General features: G+C 37.0%; 2 protein-coding genes across 4 annotated transcripts in view; both read left to right on the top strand.

The window, feature by feature from the left end:
* The window catches only part of LOC149785851 (putative ATP-dependent RNA helicase TDRD12), a 313410-nt gene that overhangs the window by 55702 nt on the left and 241340 nt on the right, over nt 1-16368 (top strand). Inside the window, exons 1-2 of one of the 3 annotated variants that reach the window (XM_089979813.1) lie at nt 7141-7214; nt 10442-10496. In XM_089979813.1, coding sequence (XP_089835939.1) covers nt 7183-7214; nt 10442-10496 — 87 coding nt within the window. In that variant the 5' untranslated portion in view covers nt 7141-7182. Of the gene's footprint in view, nt 1-7140; nt 7215-10441; nt 10524-16368 lie in introns of those variants that run through there. The other 2 variants (XM_089979812.1, XM_089979811.1) reach the window with 2 other exon arrangements.
* On the top strand, nt 7309-8975 carry LOC149785852 (uncharacterized). The gene is made up of 2 exons (XM_089931249.1): nt 7309-7391; nt 7610-8975. The coding sequence occupies exons 1-2, from the start codon at nt 7332-7334 to the stop codon at nt 8789-8791; spliced, it is 1242 nt and encodes a 413-aa protein (XP_089787375.1). The 5' UTR covers nt 7309-7331; the 3' UTR covers nt 8792-8975.

The following is a 16368-nucleotide window of genomic DNA, read 5'->3' as shown; positions in this document are numbered from 1 at the left end:
GGGGATGTGAATAAGTTTTAAAAAATTGTGGATGTTGCATTTTCCATTTCAGTAACAGAAAAGAGCAAAAAACCAACATGTTTAGTAAAATTCAACAAATAATTTATTTCCCTAGAAAAAGTAAAACATTTTAAAAGGAACTTAAGTATTGTGAATTAAATCCCAAAGAGTCGTAAAAGTTCTGACACAAGTACAGAGTGCTTGGAAAGAATTCCAGTTGTGTTCTGAATGAATTTCTATCTTGAATGTGCTGATGCATCAATAGCCTGGCTGGGATAATGTTGATGTGTAAACAGTCTTGATGTATCACAGTGATATAATGTGAAATGTCTCTAAATGAATTCACAATAATCCCAAAATAGTGATTTAGTCTGAAAGTATTAATGAGTACTTTGTAATTCCAGTGTGTGTGTGCACGATTTGGATTTTTAACACAGCTTTAACACATTAACCCATGGAGGTTTTTGTTGTTTTCGCCAGAAATTTGAACAGGAAACACATTTTGAAAGCTTTTCGAAATGCATCTGAAAACACCAAAATCCCAGGTGATCTTTCAATAACATACTGCTTAGTTGTGTTAAAGACATCATTTTTCATTGGCTATTTGGCTCGCACATGAGCGGAAGGGTAAATGTTTGATTTTTTATATATATTGTTTTTTTGCTAAGCAGACCCATTATTTTTGTATTGAGACCACTCTTTATTCCAAATGCCCATCTTATCCTACTTTTTGCAAAGGTTCATCTGTCTGTTAGCAGTTCATACTGGTTTGCCTTAGATCTGAGACCAAAAAGTCTAAAATCTGAACCATGAGCCGGTTTTGGATAGAAAAAAAATCAATTTCAGAAATTGAGGTTTTTCCCTCTGTATTTTGTCATGCAATTAGAAATTCCAGATTATTTGGTATCATTGTAGTTCAACATCTGTCTACCTTTCTATAATACCAACCACTTGAGAGTATCATACATGACCATGACGCTACAGAGCTTGGCAGTAGCCTACTACCTCCTGCCATGTTAACTCATCGCTAGGGTTTAATGTTAAAAAAAGATTCAGTCATATCATTACAGTGTCAGCAGTGTGGCAGTTTATAGTGATGTATAGTCTTGGGGCATCATGCTGCAGACATGTAGCATGATGTCCCACCCAGTCACATTATCCTGACACCAGACTGACTAGTCCTGACATTAACCTCTTAATGCTAAGCACCTAGCAAGGCAGCTGTTAGTACCATTTTAAAAAGTCTTTGGTATGACTCGGCCGGGGATTGAACCCATGACCTCCCACATCTGAGGCAGATTCTCTAACCACTAGGCCAGCAGAGTGGTCCATTTGTAATTCCAAAGAATAATTAGAATAAATCATTTCAAATCAAAACATAACACAACTGAAAGACTGATTGAACTTCAGATGTTAAGATATGACCAAATGTTGCTCACTTCAAAACTTTAAAGCCTTGGACACAATAAGAGTACCTGTCTTGACAGAACAGGTTCTCCTTGAACAGATTTATTGTTTATATAATTTTGTGACCTGTCTTGAGAGACCGTTATTTTTTGGCAGAAGGGGTGGTTTTTGAAGATAAGTTTTGCTGTATAATGTACAGTCTTAGGCAAAAATTAGGTATGTAATATATTGTTTACAAAAAGGTAGGCTTATACATCACATTTTGTATCCCATAGATTAGGGATTTATCAACTTGAAACTGGAAATGTATATGTTTTATATCTTTTATTCAAAAGACCAAGGGGGGCCCCGAGTGGCCGTGTGGTCTGAAGTGCTTTTTGTTACAGATCACTGCCATCTCACCTTGTCTGCGTGGGTTCGAGTCTAGGAACTGGCCAGTGTGGGTATTTGAGAAAGCTTGCCAGTAGCTTCTCATGGGTCAGTGGTTCTTCCCGGGTTCTTCCTCCACTATTAATACTGGCCGCCATGAATAGCCTATTGAGTGCTGAAAAATGGTGTTAAACCCCACAATAACAACAACAACAAGAGATTATTGTCACTCTGACAGAAGTCAAACAATTTTTACTCAACAACTCTAGTCCTACATCTACAGAGACCAAACTTTGTGGTTGGGTTTCACTTTGGTGAAAAGAAGAACCTTGATGAGTTCATGTTCAAAGGTCAGTGTCATCGTGACTGAAAGAAGAAAATTGGTTTCTGTACAATAACTCTAATTCTCTACCATTCACAGCTACCAATGAATGACTTGCACTTGGGGTAAGGAAGAACCCTATACATTTTGGGGTCAAAAGTTTGACCTTTAGATTAACTCCCCATGCTAGGTGGCCATCAATGCCTTGGATATTTACTGGTCGAAAGTTTTGCTTGCAGCTTTGGATGATGTCTCTGAAGAATCCCTTGCAATTTATATTCAGTTTTGATCAGAGGATGTTTATTTTGATTGGTATAGAAAATCTGGTGTATATAACATTTGTTTTTCCTGGTGAGATTTATTCATTTTTATGCATTTTTTTGACTGGTCATTATTGTCCATGTAATACTAATTGGTAACATTTGATTTTTCAAAGGTGTAATTGTATTGTGTTGCGCTGAGAATCATTTGCATGTATTCAATAACCAGGTGCTGGACACCACAGGGATCACCTTTGCATGTGTATAAAAAGCATAATCTTTAGTTTTGCTAACTTCACACTGGACATTAATCTTTTCAGCAGAATTCTTGTCATGCTCCTACAGGGTAACATGGGTGAGGTTGAATGCTCAAGCATTACTTTTAACGTGTTCAGGTGATGTATTTGAGAGAAAAGGAAAAAAAAAATTGTTTCATTCTCTATATTTTTCACATTACCCTCCCTCCATTCCCTGCAAGTATGAGAACCCTGTTATAGGTTTCAGTCATCCACTTTATCATGTTTACCAATTTCAACTTTTAGCCTGATTCCTGAGAAGCAATTCTAAATACATTGTTGTAAAACGGAGCATCATACAGCAGCAGCAGAAATTGTGATGACCTTCACCATGTTTACTGGGGCCCTGAGTGGCTGAGTGGTCTAAAGTGCTCTCTATGGATCACTGCCATCTCACCTCCATCTGCGTGTGTTTGATTCTCGTAATCGGCAAATGTGGGTATGTGAGAAAGCTTGCCAGTAGCTTCTCGTGGGTCGGTTGTTCTTTCCGGGGTTTTCCCGGCTTCTTCCTCCACCATTAATACTGGCGGCCATGTATAGCCTATCGTGTGCTGAAAAATGGCATTAAACCCTACAGCAACAGCAACACCATGTTTACTAAAAATATTGTAACATTGTTATTTCTTTTTTAAAGTTTATAAAACTATACTTCTCTGAAAAGGTAATAAAATTAGCAGCAGAGTGATGTATGTTTTGTTATCATTTATCAATCTACATGCTCACAACCGTAATTTGAAATATGACTTGTAAGAAGAAAAAATCCATTAAAAAACTTACCATGATGTTTGTGATGATTCAAGTGAATTTTTTGTTCATGAAGATGAATGAAATGCTCCTTTAATTATGTGAATAAAATAAAGATATTTCTATTTCTAGTATTTTGGTCAAAATTTGAAGTTCAAAAGTTATAATAATTTCACTAAAATTGGACAACAAAACACCTGGAACAATTTGTTTACTTCACATTCTAGAAAATGTACTTCAGCATGCAGTTTCTCATGAAAACTTGTCACAAATAAATGCTAGAAATCTTTCAGTAAGATAAAGGTAGTTAATCAGTACAATTTTTGTCCAAATTTTGAAGTCCACATCATCACTATGTCAGTAATAACAATATTACTTTAATGGTGAATAAAATTGTCCACATCACATTGCCGAGGTGATAAATCATCCCGGACCCAATCCTCTTGAAAGCCCTCAAAGTCAGCTTCATTCTCTGAATCACTATTGAAAAATGCATGAAGCCATGCATCATCTCTTTCATTACCTTGATTCAATTCTTACCAATCATTTAAGTCAATATTATCATTAGCAAAAACGTACTTCGTTTTTAAAACTGCCAATTCTGCATCATTTGTTGTCTAAACATCAGCTTTTAAGCATTTATACACATAGTAATGTGTTTTCCCAGGCATTCAGTATGAACAGGGACAATGCATTCCCTGCAACCAAATTTTTTCACCCCTCTTTCTCCAAGTTGAGCAGCCAGTGAACATTCATGACAGGTTTTTTTTCTCTGTCAAACATTTTTTCAATGGTATGTTGCACTGTTCCTCTGGTAGGCTCTGGAATAAGTGTTGTAGCCTTTCCAGCTCTAGTGTCCAGATAGCTCTGAAATGTTGGCCACATACTTTTGACTTTCTCTGGATTTGTGTCCAGTGCAATCACATACACACTGCATGCTGAAGCTTCCATTATGTAAAAGAAAATTTGACGTCACCATTTATTTAACCGGTGATGAAGAAGATAGTACCCAACCATCTGGTCACAGAGATCTACTCCCTTCATGTTTTGCTGGTAATCCAATAGCATTTTGGGAACTTCAATTCAACCTGTTGCTGAACAGCCATACCAGAACATCTGTTTTACAAAGTCACATGATGATGGGTCATGAAAATTTGACACAAACAGCTTTTGTATCTTGCAAAACACAAAATGTTAAGTTCATCCTTCTGTGCAACTTTGTATTCATGTTTCTTCAGTTTCAGCTGTTTTGGCAGCAACTCTTTTGGCAACCCCTTCCTGTTGTTATGGACCATTCCATGGGCCATCACCCTTCTAGTCGGCAAGTCTCTGAATAAATCTGTGCTTGTGTAAAAATAGACTCAGATATTTTCCAAACATGTGTGAGCACAGATCCATTACCACTCTGTAAGCCAGACCCTTTTCTTGCCCATCATCTTTGCCTGTGTATACCTGGAATCTGTGAATGTATCCAGTTGAGCTGTCGGCCATATTCCAGTTTCATCCCCCCTTTTGTTGGCTTTGCTGGGAGATGCTGTCTAAAAGAGAGTCTTCCTTTGAATTTTATCATGTTTTCATCAGTAGTTGCATCTGTTTAGGGTATGAAATTTGATGAAAATCTCAGTTCTAAATATTCCAGGTACCATCTAATTTTCTTTAATTTATCTGGTCTTCCCTCAGGCTGTGGCTCTGCAGCTTGTCATGGAGATGCAAGTACCTCCAGATCAGATCAAATCTGTCACGAGACATGATTTTATTGAAGGATGTGACAAATATATACCTATTTTGTCACCAATAATTATGTCTTGATGGAAGATGAATTATTCCCATGGCAAAACATAAGCCTATAAAGGCCTTCATTATTGGAACATCAACTGGCATCCATCTTGGTGACTTTGGTTGGGGGGATTTTTTTCTACACTCCTGTTCAGCATAATGGTTTGTTTCATGAACAAGTTTTTTCCAGATTAAATCATCCCAAAGTAACTCAAAGTAATATTGTGCATTGGCTTCTTCTGGGTGTTGAACAGTTGCCCCTTCTATCAATTTAAATCATGGCTGTAACCGAGATGAAAAATCATCCTGGACCCAATCCTCTTGTTTGCCCCCCAAGTCAGCTTCATTCTCCGAATCACTGTCAGAAAGTGCATGAAGCCATGCATCATCTCTTTCATCAACTTGATTCAATTCTAACCCATCATTCAAGTCAATATTATCATCAGAATCATCCAAATCATCACCTTCATTGTCTCTACCCTCACTATCAACATCCATGTTTACATCTGAGTTGTCGTCGATCATTTTATTGATAGATTTTCAAGCCAACAATTTCTTTTCCAACCATGTTTTTTTAAAATTTTTACTCCGTATACATGCTTTAACCATTTCCTGTGTTGGTGAAGAAGTACACAAATATTTGTGATGTATAAGACATGTTTCTAGAGACACTACACACATACTTTGTAGAGTACGACTGTAGTCATATTCAGGATAAAATGGATACTATGACCACAGGCATATTCAGGATAGAATGAGGTATTCTGACAGTAGTTGTATTCAGGATAAAATGGGCTAGTAATCATCTGGGATATGGGTGGCCACCTAGCTGGAACAAGGGGAATTAATGTATAAGAGCTACTTCCCTTATTCGATAAGCTATATTAACCAAAAGATGGTTTTGGTCTTTCAGGGAGGGCTGGATTTGAAGGTAGCAGAGAGTAATTTCCTAATGTTAATGTCACTGGGTTGATACTTTTGGAGAAAACAATTTACAAAAAAGTGGATTACAGTAGTCCCCCTCTTATAAGGCCACCCCTAATGCAGCAGGGAAGTGGCCTTATAATGCGGGTGGCCTTTCTAGAGGGGGATGACAAATGCGAATAGTAAATACATATGAAAAAAGTCACAAGTACAATTAATTTTAAATATTTAATATTTTAATTAAAAAATCACATGCATGATGTGAAATAAATGTAAAACAAACTTTGTCATCATTTGCAAAAGAATGCTATGAATAACCATTGATAGAGTTTTAAAACTGTCTTTTTAATTATGTTACAGTTCACATCACGTCACTTTGTTGGAAACAGTCTAAAAAACAAACCAGTCTCATCACATTAAAAATATCCTTGCTGTCATATCCTCTGCATATATAGTTTAGTCTATTGTTCCAATCTTCGACAACTTCATTATTAACATCAGCCGATTCGCCGCTAATGACAGAACACTTCATATTGTGTCGCACTTGAAATCTGTGCAACCATCCGTTACTTGCGGTAAAGTCGTCATATCCCAGTTCAACTGACAATTTTTTTGCTTTTTCTTGTCTTTCAAATCAGGATACAAACGTCTCCTGGCTCAAACAATCTTCCTTTCTCCGTCCCTTTCACCTTTCCACTTCTGCAGAATTGTTTCATTATCTTTCACGATATTGTTTATCTGAGTCTTCCCGACGTTAGTTTTCTGCAAGGATCCTCGACGCCCACCCCCCCCCCCAACTCCCGTCAGTTGAAATACTTTCACGTTCTCCTCTAAACTGAGAGTTCTTTATTTTCCTCGATGACATGTTGATCTTTTTGCATTAAGTTATTCATGTTGCCAACTATAATACTGATAAAACAATTTTGTATTCATCTAAACAAATTGCCGTGTGTTTTTAAAGGAAGTGATCTTGTCACGTGATTTGTTAGTCGCAGTCTGGTACCCTATTGTTTTTATACATTTCTTGAAACTAGGTGAGAGAAGCCAAAAGTTTGACACACCATCAATTTACTCCGCTGAGAAGATGAAGTCTTTTAAATCCCTTGATGCTTACAGGTAAGCTTATAAAACAATATATTTTTATCCATAGGAGAACTATAGTATATAGGTATTTGTTTTAATACATGAAAGGAAACCAGACGTATCAAGGTGGAAATTGGAGTTCGACTTGGCATGACACAGACATCATCCACTAGTCAAGCGTGCAAGTGGAACAAAAGTTTTCGTGATGAGGTAAATATTAAAGTTCAACTGTTTCCAGCAAAGTGCCAGCTAATAGATATTTTTTTTACCAAAAAAAAATTAATTGTATTAAGTCAAAGTATGTCTATGTTACTTAACCGATTCATTTTTGTTAAGAATAGGGAGGAATTGTATTGGATACCTTTTTAACACTTTTTAATCTGCGCTGCTACTTTAAGAGAATATTGTTAGTCTTTTCTCAGTTTTAGATGGAACCCATGACAGTTGATGAGTTCCAGAGTTTGATTGGTTATCAGATTAAACCAGTGGACTCCATTATACCAAGTGGAAATAACCAGCTGCCGTCAATAGATACATTAAAATCACTAAAGGCTGCATGTCCAGATGCTGCTTTTTTTTCCTGTATCCCACCTCTAGATGGAGAGCTGGACACTGAATCTGCAGTGGAGACGAAGCAAGCATTTCCACCACTTTTAGCTTCACTTACTGATGAGACATTTGCAGGCCTTCCAGCAGAGGATAAACAGCCGATGTTTGACAAGACTTGGAATAATTACTCCTGCTCAAAAGAGCAAGTCTTAAATTTGGAAGAAATGACGAGATCACAGTCAGTGTGCCCACTGTGGTATAGACACAGGCAAGGTCGGATTACTGGAACAAAAGCCCACGATGTCCTAGTTAGAAGAGCAGACACTTTGCCGGACACCCTAGTTAAAAATATAATGGGTTATTCTACATTTGACCTTAGCAGAAAGCCAGCTGTAAAATGGGGAATAAGTAATGAAGAAAAGGCAAGGAATTTGTTCATTAGTACCATGAGAGGTCAGCATACAGAGTTTGAGGCCCGATTGACAGGGTTCCTGATTAGCAAAGAGAACTCATTTTTGGGTGTCTCAAGCGATGGCCTTACCAAGTGTAAATGTTGCGGAAAGGGGGTCATTGAAATTAAGTGCCCCTACAAACACAGGGAGTCATCAGTGGCAGATGCTGCACAAAGTGATAAAGCGTTTTGCTTGACAGAGGACTTGACACTCAAAACAACACATAGGTATTTCACACAAGTGCAACTCCAGATGCATATCCATGAAGTACAATATTGTGACTTTGTTGTGTTTACCAGCAAGGAACTTTGCATCACTGGAGTAAAGTATGACTCTGCATTCAGCCAGAAGTTGGTGATGGCATGCAGAGAGTTTTTTATGTCGTTTGTTCTACCAGAAATTGTGACTCGGGAACTTGAAAATGGTGTTATTGATGCTGTTGACAATGATAATGTGGCCACATATTGCATATGTGATCAGCAGGAATATGGAAAAATGATAAAATGTGACAACGATGACTGTGCATTCCAGTGGTTCCATTATGCTTGTGTAAATGTGCGCCGAAAACCAAGAGGAAATTGGTACTGTCCCCGCTGTAAGGAAAATTAGTTTTTAACATTGCCACATAGTGAATTGTACATATAGCACATGGATATAGCATTTGTGCACTATAATAATAATAATAATACTAATAATGCTTTATTATACAAAGCTTATCAATGTGGTCATTCCATAATAAATTATCTACGTTCACACATACAAGCTTTTCATGTTTAACATTTTCTAATGGATGATTTTGTAGTGAAAGATATAGTTGTGGTTTCCCTTAACACACGTTATGAATACAATACTGGTTCTGGATACGTATTCAAATAAAATGCGGCCGCTTGTGAGGGGTAAATTTTACGATGTTGCACTAATATGCTGGCCGCTGGTCGCGTTAGCCGGGTGGCCTTTCGCGAGGGGTACTTTTGAACACAAACTAGTCGGTGCCAACGGATTCTGGCCGTAAGGAGCGGGTGGCCGCTGGTCAGGGGGGCCGTTCAAGAGGGGGACTACTGTACTTGTGATTGGTAAGGCAGAAGTCTATTTATATCTGTGTTGAAAGGTAAAAGGTCAAGGTCACTGCCTACAAGAGGAGAAATAGTTTATGCACAAAAAATTATGTTTATCGACTATGCACCTTCACAAGAGTTTGTGGATGACTTAACAAGTTCAATAAATTAAGAAGCTTATTGATTTTGGGGTTAATGTAACTGAAGGAAGAAAAATATATTTTTGCATCATAGTTTTAGTTCTAGACAACATACCCAGACCAGAGTTTGTTGGGGCTTCCACATAAGTTATCAAAAGGTCTGCTGATTTTGGAGTCAAACAGTCAAAGGTCAGGGCCATTGCAACTCAAAGAATAAAGGAGTTTGCAGAATTAGTTTTGTTCATGAAGACATTTCTTGACCAAAATTTTGTTGTGTGTTTCTTTGGATGGCTTACAGATAGATTATAAAAAACTTGTTGATTTGGGGTTGGAAAGTTAGAGGTCATGGTCATTGTAAAGAATGTTAAGAATATAATGGAGTTTGCACATTAAGTTTAGTTCAGGGTCATAGTCATTCAGACCCATTGGTCAGTAATTTCTAGTCAACAGTAATATCATTGTGCCAACATATGAAGCTGTTAAACATAGGTGGTAGGCATATAATGTGATGTTCATAGTACTTTTTTTTGTGTAAGTGTCCATACCATGAAATTTCATTGATATATGTTTTTCACACAAGCTGAATCAAGTTAGAATCATGATAGGTAGTTCTTTTAAGGGTTTCAAAGTCAGATATTGAAGTTTTTGTTTGAACTTATTTTTTTGTTTTCCATATTCATTGTTACTATAAATCAATATAGCATCATTTATGTTTAAAAGTACAACCCACACAAACTTTAGCACAGGAATTACCTGCCTCTGATATGTATGTCATACCACTGGATCAGAGAACTTGCTAATGCACACAGATCATAGTGCAGTTTCTGTTGTTGCTCACAATTGGTGTCCAAATTCATAATTTTTACTTCAGTAGCCATCAGCTCATTCTGTATTTTTCTTCATTCTTTTTCATTGTCGCCTATATTTTGGTCTTTTTTTTTCTGCAATTTAAGCAGGAGATAAAATAAAAATGTTTCTGGAGCCAGAGATAATCAACTTTAGTGGACAATGCTTACTTGATTCATGTACAGTCAGTTAAAACTCTCATTACCCAATATTTTCAGGGTCCTGGATGAAATATCTCGAATGAAAAGAACTTCACCTCGGGTTACAAAGCAGGTGAGTGAATCTTGCCATTATTACAGGGTTTGTATGCACCTTGAATATCCTTGGATTTTGAAATCACTTTTCATATCCTTGAATATTCTTGCATTTTGACCAGATGTGAACTGTGTCCTTGAATATACTTGAATTTTGGGAAAATGGGAACAAAGTAAAATATCTGATCCATATGTTTATGTATTTGTATTGTTGTATTGTTGTTATTGGCTTTTAAAGTTTGTAGTGGACAGTGAGTGAATGTGTCACCTACTAATTGTATGCAAGTAGCTTCCTTTATCCAACATCCTGTGGAATGTGCATTCAGGGAGTACCTTGTTATTTACTTCATGAGGGGTGTACCCTCTGACCATTTACATAGCTGTTTAGAGAAGGTCAACAAGTAAGACAAAGTGATTGATAAATCATGAGCGTCACTATAAACAGGGCTTTTGTTGCTTCAATGAAACATGGCTTGAATGGAAGGAATATTGAGATTGGCTTTCAAAAACTGAAAAAAGGATTAACAAAGCATACTGCTTTCCATGTAAAAAGGCCATTGATAGTTTGGCAGTGGGAGAGTCTGCACTGACCAGCTGTGCAAATGGAAGTACAGTAGAACCTGTCTTGAAAGACCACCCCTTCTGCCAATAAATACTGGTCTTTCAAGACAGGTGGTCTCTCATAACAGGTCATAACACTAAATAATCAATGAATCTGTGCATGGAAAATCTGGTCTCTCAAAACAGGTGGTCTCTCATAGCAGTGGTCTCTCAAGACAGGTTTCACTGTAATCATTTGGCGTTAATAAAATCAAATTGTCATGCTGTTGCAATTAGAGACTATTGGACACATCCAGAATCCATTATGGGAAGGCTTGGTACTGATGCTGTTCCAAAATGTGGACCCCCAACTCACATTGGCCTGAATTTGACCAATCTGAGTATGTTCGAAAAAATGCATCAGATGTTCTTAAGGCAGAAATTTTTTGGACTCTGAAACTTATCACAAGCCATTTCAGTTTTCAATCCTTTGAAGACATTTCAGAAATTTTTAAGATTATGTTTCCTGACAGTGCCATTGCTGAGCAGTATGCATGTGGAGAACTGAAGTCTGCATATTTTGCCACCTTTGGTATAGCACATATTTCTGCTCTTCCTTTGTTTTATGTTTGTTTTGCTTTTATATGTGTTTCAGTGTTGGTTATAAACCATATCAGTTTGGATTGCAATACTTGTATATTTTTTTATTTGTATTTCCACGGAATTGCTAATGGCAAACGCAGCTTGCTTTGCAGTATTTATTTCATCTTATTCTTAACATATTTTAGAGGCATTCTAACTTATTTCTTGATTCTTTCTTACTCCTTGAGAATCTGGTTTCTGTCCTTGAATTGTCATTTAATTTTTTTCACATAAACCTGTATGAGTCCTGTTATTATTAAAGTCTCAAACATTACTCATGTCTGCTTGTACACATACAGTAAAAGCCCATTGATCCAGACAAATGTTTCATATAGATACTGTAGCATCATTATGAACAGCTAAACAAAGATTCCATTTCATTTGCAAGGCATTGATTGGGAGGACTAAAGACTTTTTTCATGACATGTGGTTGAATGAAAGCACTTTTGAAGATTATACCTATGTACAAAGTTTATTATCTTGAATAAAATAGTGAATTGGTGTTTTTAAAATAGATGTAATACAAAAACTGTCATTTTGCTGTGCATTCCAGAATGCAACTCTCATCCATGCTCATAAACCCAACTGCCCATTATATAGAATGTTCTAGAATTCTCTGCAGTGATTGCAAAATGACACAAAGTCCTGCAGATAGTGATTTACTCAAACAGGCAAGTCTATGGTAGCAATCAGTATACACATACTGTCAGCCAGGAAAATGAATGTATGCAATTATGCTATCTCTGCTGTCTATTGATTTTCATTGCAGATTATTATAATATGGTATATGTACATCAATTATTTTTGCTAGCAGAAAGAAAATATATAGTTGATTTGAGTTGTGACAAAACTTTATTCACAAAGTATACTGAAGGAATTTATATAAATTTCAAACAGTGCCATAAATCTTCCAAAAGAATTGAATATCAAAAATGTGACAGACAAATTGAGATCATTGCATCATACAGCACAAAAGATGCATGAATTCACCAAGCAAATCTAGAACACATTGACAAGTTGGTGAATCTGGGAGTGACCTTAGAAATGGAACAAAACAAACTCGGGTAGATTGTTGAGCAAACAGAACTAATATGAATCTGCAGAATATCATATATGAAAGAGTACACCCTCAAAGGAAACAAGAACTTGCCCACTGTCTGAATGGAGTATTACTCATATCCATTGTTACGAGTCTATGCCCTCAAAATAAGTTAAAGAAAAGAGTGGAGAGCAACAAGCTTTGTAAAATTCAACAAATAATTTTTTTCCCTAGAATACAAAAGTGAAAATAAAATAAGAACTTATGGTGTTGCAAAAAATCCCAAAATAATCCTAGAATTACAGACACAAATCTTAATAATTTAAAGTTCTGAATTAACTTTAGTTGAAATCCAAGCTAAGTCCAATGTGGAAGTGTTGATGTGTCTTTGGTGGCTTGTAAAGTATTGATGTGCCAAGTATTTTGTAGACTCGCAATAATAGTCAGAAAATATACTGCACAACAATGATTCAACTTGATTCTGCCAGATGTTATCGCAAGAATGAATAATCTTTCCAGTACAAGATTATATAGTCCTCTACTTGACCTCAGGTTGCAATTAAAATTTTCTAAAAAATACCTTTACCTAATGGAAAATAACCTTCCAGAAAGTTCTTAATGTTTTCAAAATAAAATTGAAAGTCTGTTAACTAAAATTATAATATATAACCTTGACACTGTCAGGTACAACTGGTAAATTGGGAATCCTAATTACCTAGACCCAGACCCAGATAAACATATTTACTTCTATTAATAATGATCCTGATAATAAACTGATACACATAAATAATGTTTTACCTATGTAATAGTTGATTACGGAGTAAAATAAAATAATATAATTAAAGAAAATAATTCAGGCAGTAGAAACTAAACTTGATTTTGGATAGGGGTTAAGTCCAACATTCATTGTTACATTACAATAATAAATCTTTCAAAAAATATCTGGCAAATAATGTAAATGAAATACACATAATACCTGCCAGAGACTGCCAATCAGTTAACAATAGAATTGCAAGTACAAGACACATCTAGGTTCTCCCTCCATGCAAGTCAGTTTTAGAAGTGGAGGGAAAACTGGTATGTGATAACAATGCCAGTTATGATGCCAATATCCTAGTGGAATTTGTTAACGGTATCATGGCATTGTTCAGCAGTGCACTTTACTCCATAATGCAAAGGAAATTAAATCAGTTCTGGAGATGTGGCCATGACAATTCTCAGTCTTGCTCTATATAGCAAGGATTACACAAGAACAGCCCAGCCATGATGTTTGTCAATTATGTAGATGATCACGCAGATCAGAGGCCCGATATAATTAGATGGCCTTGAAATGCAGTTGTAGAAAATTTACCTTTTCCTAATCCTGATTTCAGTTATGTTGTTCTAGGGTTTAACGCCATTTTTCAGCACAAGATAGGCTATACATGGCGGCCAGTATTAATGGTGGAGGAAGAACCCTGGAAAACCCAGGTAAGAACCACCGACCCACGAGAAGCTACTGGCAAGCTTTCCCACATACCCACGCTAGCCGATTTTGGACTTGAACCCACGCAGACAGAGGTGAGATGGCAGTGATCCGGAACGTTGAGCGCTTTAGATCACTCGGCCACTCGGGGCCCCGATTTCAGTCTTGAATTTGTACAGTGTTGATCACTACTCAGTGGAGCTTAATTGAGATTTTCATGCACAATCCCCCCTCATTCACATCTTGGTTTTGCAGAGATGTTCACAAGGTGATGTTTGGAGCTAAACATGGTCACTTTGTTTTATAAAAAAAACTCCAGTGATGCAGTTGCTGCTGCTGGCAAAGTTGTACCAGATACATTAACGTTGTGGATGATAACCCCCCTTGACTGAGTACAGAACCACATTTGTTATTGTTTATGTGGATGGAAACCACTTCAGCATTGTCATTGGTCATACATGCCACAACAACCAACTTGTGGGAAAGTTTACTTGGCGAAGAAGAATTCAGCATGGCCTTATTGCACCAAAACACGTGTTTGTGGTGTTTCAACTCGCAAATCAAGACAGTGACCGGGCACAGAGTGAAATGGTATCTGAATACTCAGAAGTGGCTGAGGTCTCTTTCTGGTTAAATGGTCATCAGGAATCCTCTAAAGAAATTCAGCTTAGCTATGCAGAGTCACTCCATATTGCATGAACATATCACAATCTGTGGTTGTACATGGACCTGCATCAAAACTTTGACATGGGTCTGCAGAATTCTCAACAAGACTTTCATACATTATATAAGGAATGGAATCGGACCATGGTGATGAAGTTGTGGAACTTACCATAGATGAAGTGCTGGACCAGCTGGCAGCAAATGTTAACATTGGTAAAAAATTTGCTCCATTTCTCAAGGAATATCTACATCAAAATGGCATTACCAAACACTCATATGATCTGTCATATAATTGTATTAAGGGTCAGTAGAAATTGTCATTTGGAACACCCTGATATACTACTACCAACTCTAGGCCAGCATGGAATCATCTCACGTGAAAACGCTCAGATATTAACTGCAGCAGTAGATGAAAAACCTCTCCAGGATTGTTTCTACAATGATGATGAAGCATTCACCATTGTATCCACCCCAGTTGTTTTTCCTGTTATTTATTTTAAGCCAACAACGACTCTGTTATCTGCAAGAGACAAACCTGGTTCACTGAAATTCATCAAGGATGCACTTGTTTGGGACAAAGATGATCATTAGATACAAGAGGTGCTGGTGTAATTGGTGTGTTCACTAGTGAACAGGGTGCTAAATAAGTAGATCACACTCTCACAAGAAATGTAAATATTCCAGAGGCTGATATTTTCTATAATTGTATGTCAGTTGTACCAGTAAAACAGTATAGTTTGTTAGAAGTTCATGTGTGTATTGCACCTGTGCATGATGATGAAACTGGACAAACTCTGCCTGTCATACGATTGTACAATGCGATTGTATCATTAATAGAAGAGCTATGATAGACTTTTAATCCTACCAATGTGACAAAATAATCGAAGCAGAACAAAAGTTGTAAAATGAAATTATCAAGAGAACCATGCTGATCATAAAATAACAAAGCAAGTGTTTTGTTGTTGATGCTATTTGTGGTCTTGCTGTGGCAGGAGCTGTTGGTCTTTGTTGGTCACGACAAGATCAACCATTGTAGGTGTAATAATAATTGGTATTGTTGTCAGCTATATTGATACTAACTGGTATCTCTGGCGGTGTGAGCATGCAGCCACACAGTAGTCTCAATATGATGAATAAACTGTATGCAGTAGCAATTGAGGATAAAATAATCAGTGTAGCCGAGTTTGAGACTGACAGCAGAAATGGAAAATCACCGACATTTGTGACACAAATAAGAAACAGCATGGATTTACAAATAGAAAAAGTAAAATAAGAAAAAAATCTTCCATGCCGCATGCATATATTGATTGCTACCATAGACTTACCTGTCCGAGTACATTACTCTCTGTGGGACTTTTTGTCATTTCTACAATGACTGCAGAGTAGTACAAAACAGGGGCTGTTTGTCCCACTGGCCCACTTTGCTGGCATTTCCATCTGGATGACACTCTACCTGCCATGGCTGAATCTCTTAAGTCACATGTCTGTTGGCCTCTGTGAAGTCAGGCTGAATCTCTTAAGTCACATGTCTGTTGGCCTCTG

The sequence above is a fragment of the Sinohyriopsis cumingii genome, chromosome 13 (genome assembly GCF_028554795.1).
Source record: "Sinohyriopsis cumingii isolate HCF-2022 chromosome 13, ASM2855479v2, whole genome shotgun sequence".
Taxonomy (NCBI): Eukaryota; Metazoa; Mollusca; class Bivalvia; order Unionida; family Unionidae; genus Sinohyriopsis; species Sinohyriopsis cumingii.
Note: the sequence above shows the minus strand (reverse complement) of the source record. Positions and strands in the feature narration are given on the sequence as shown.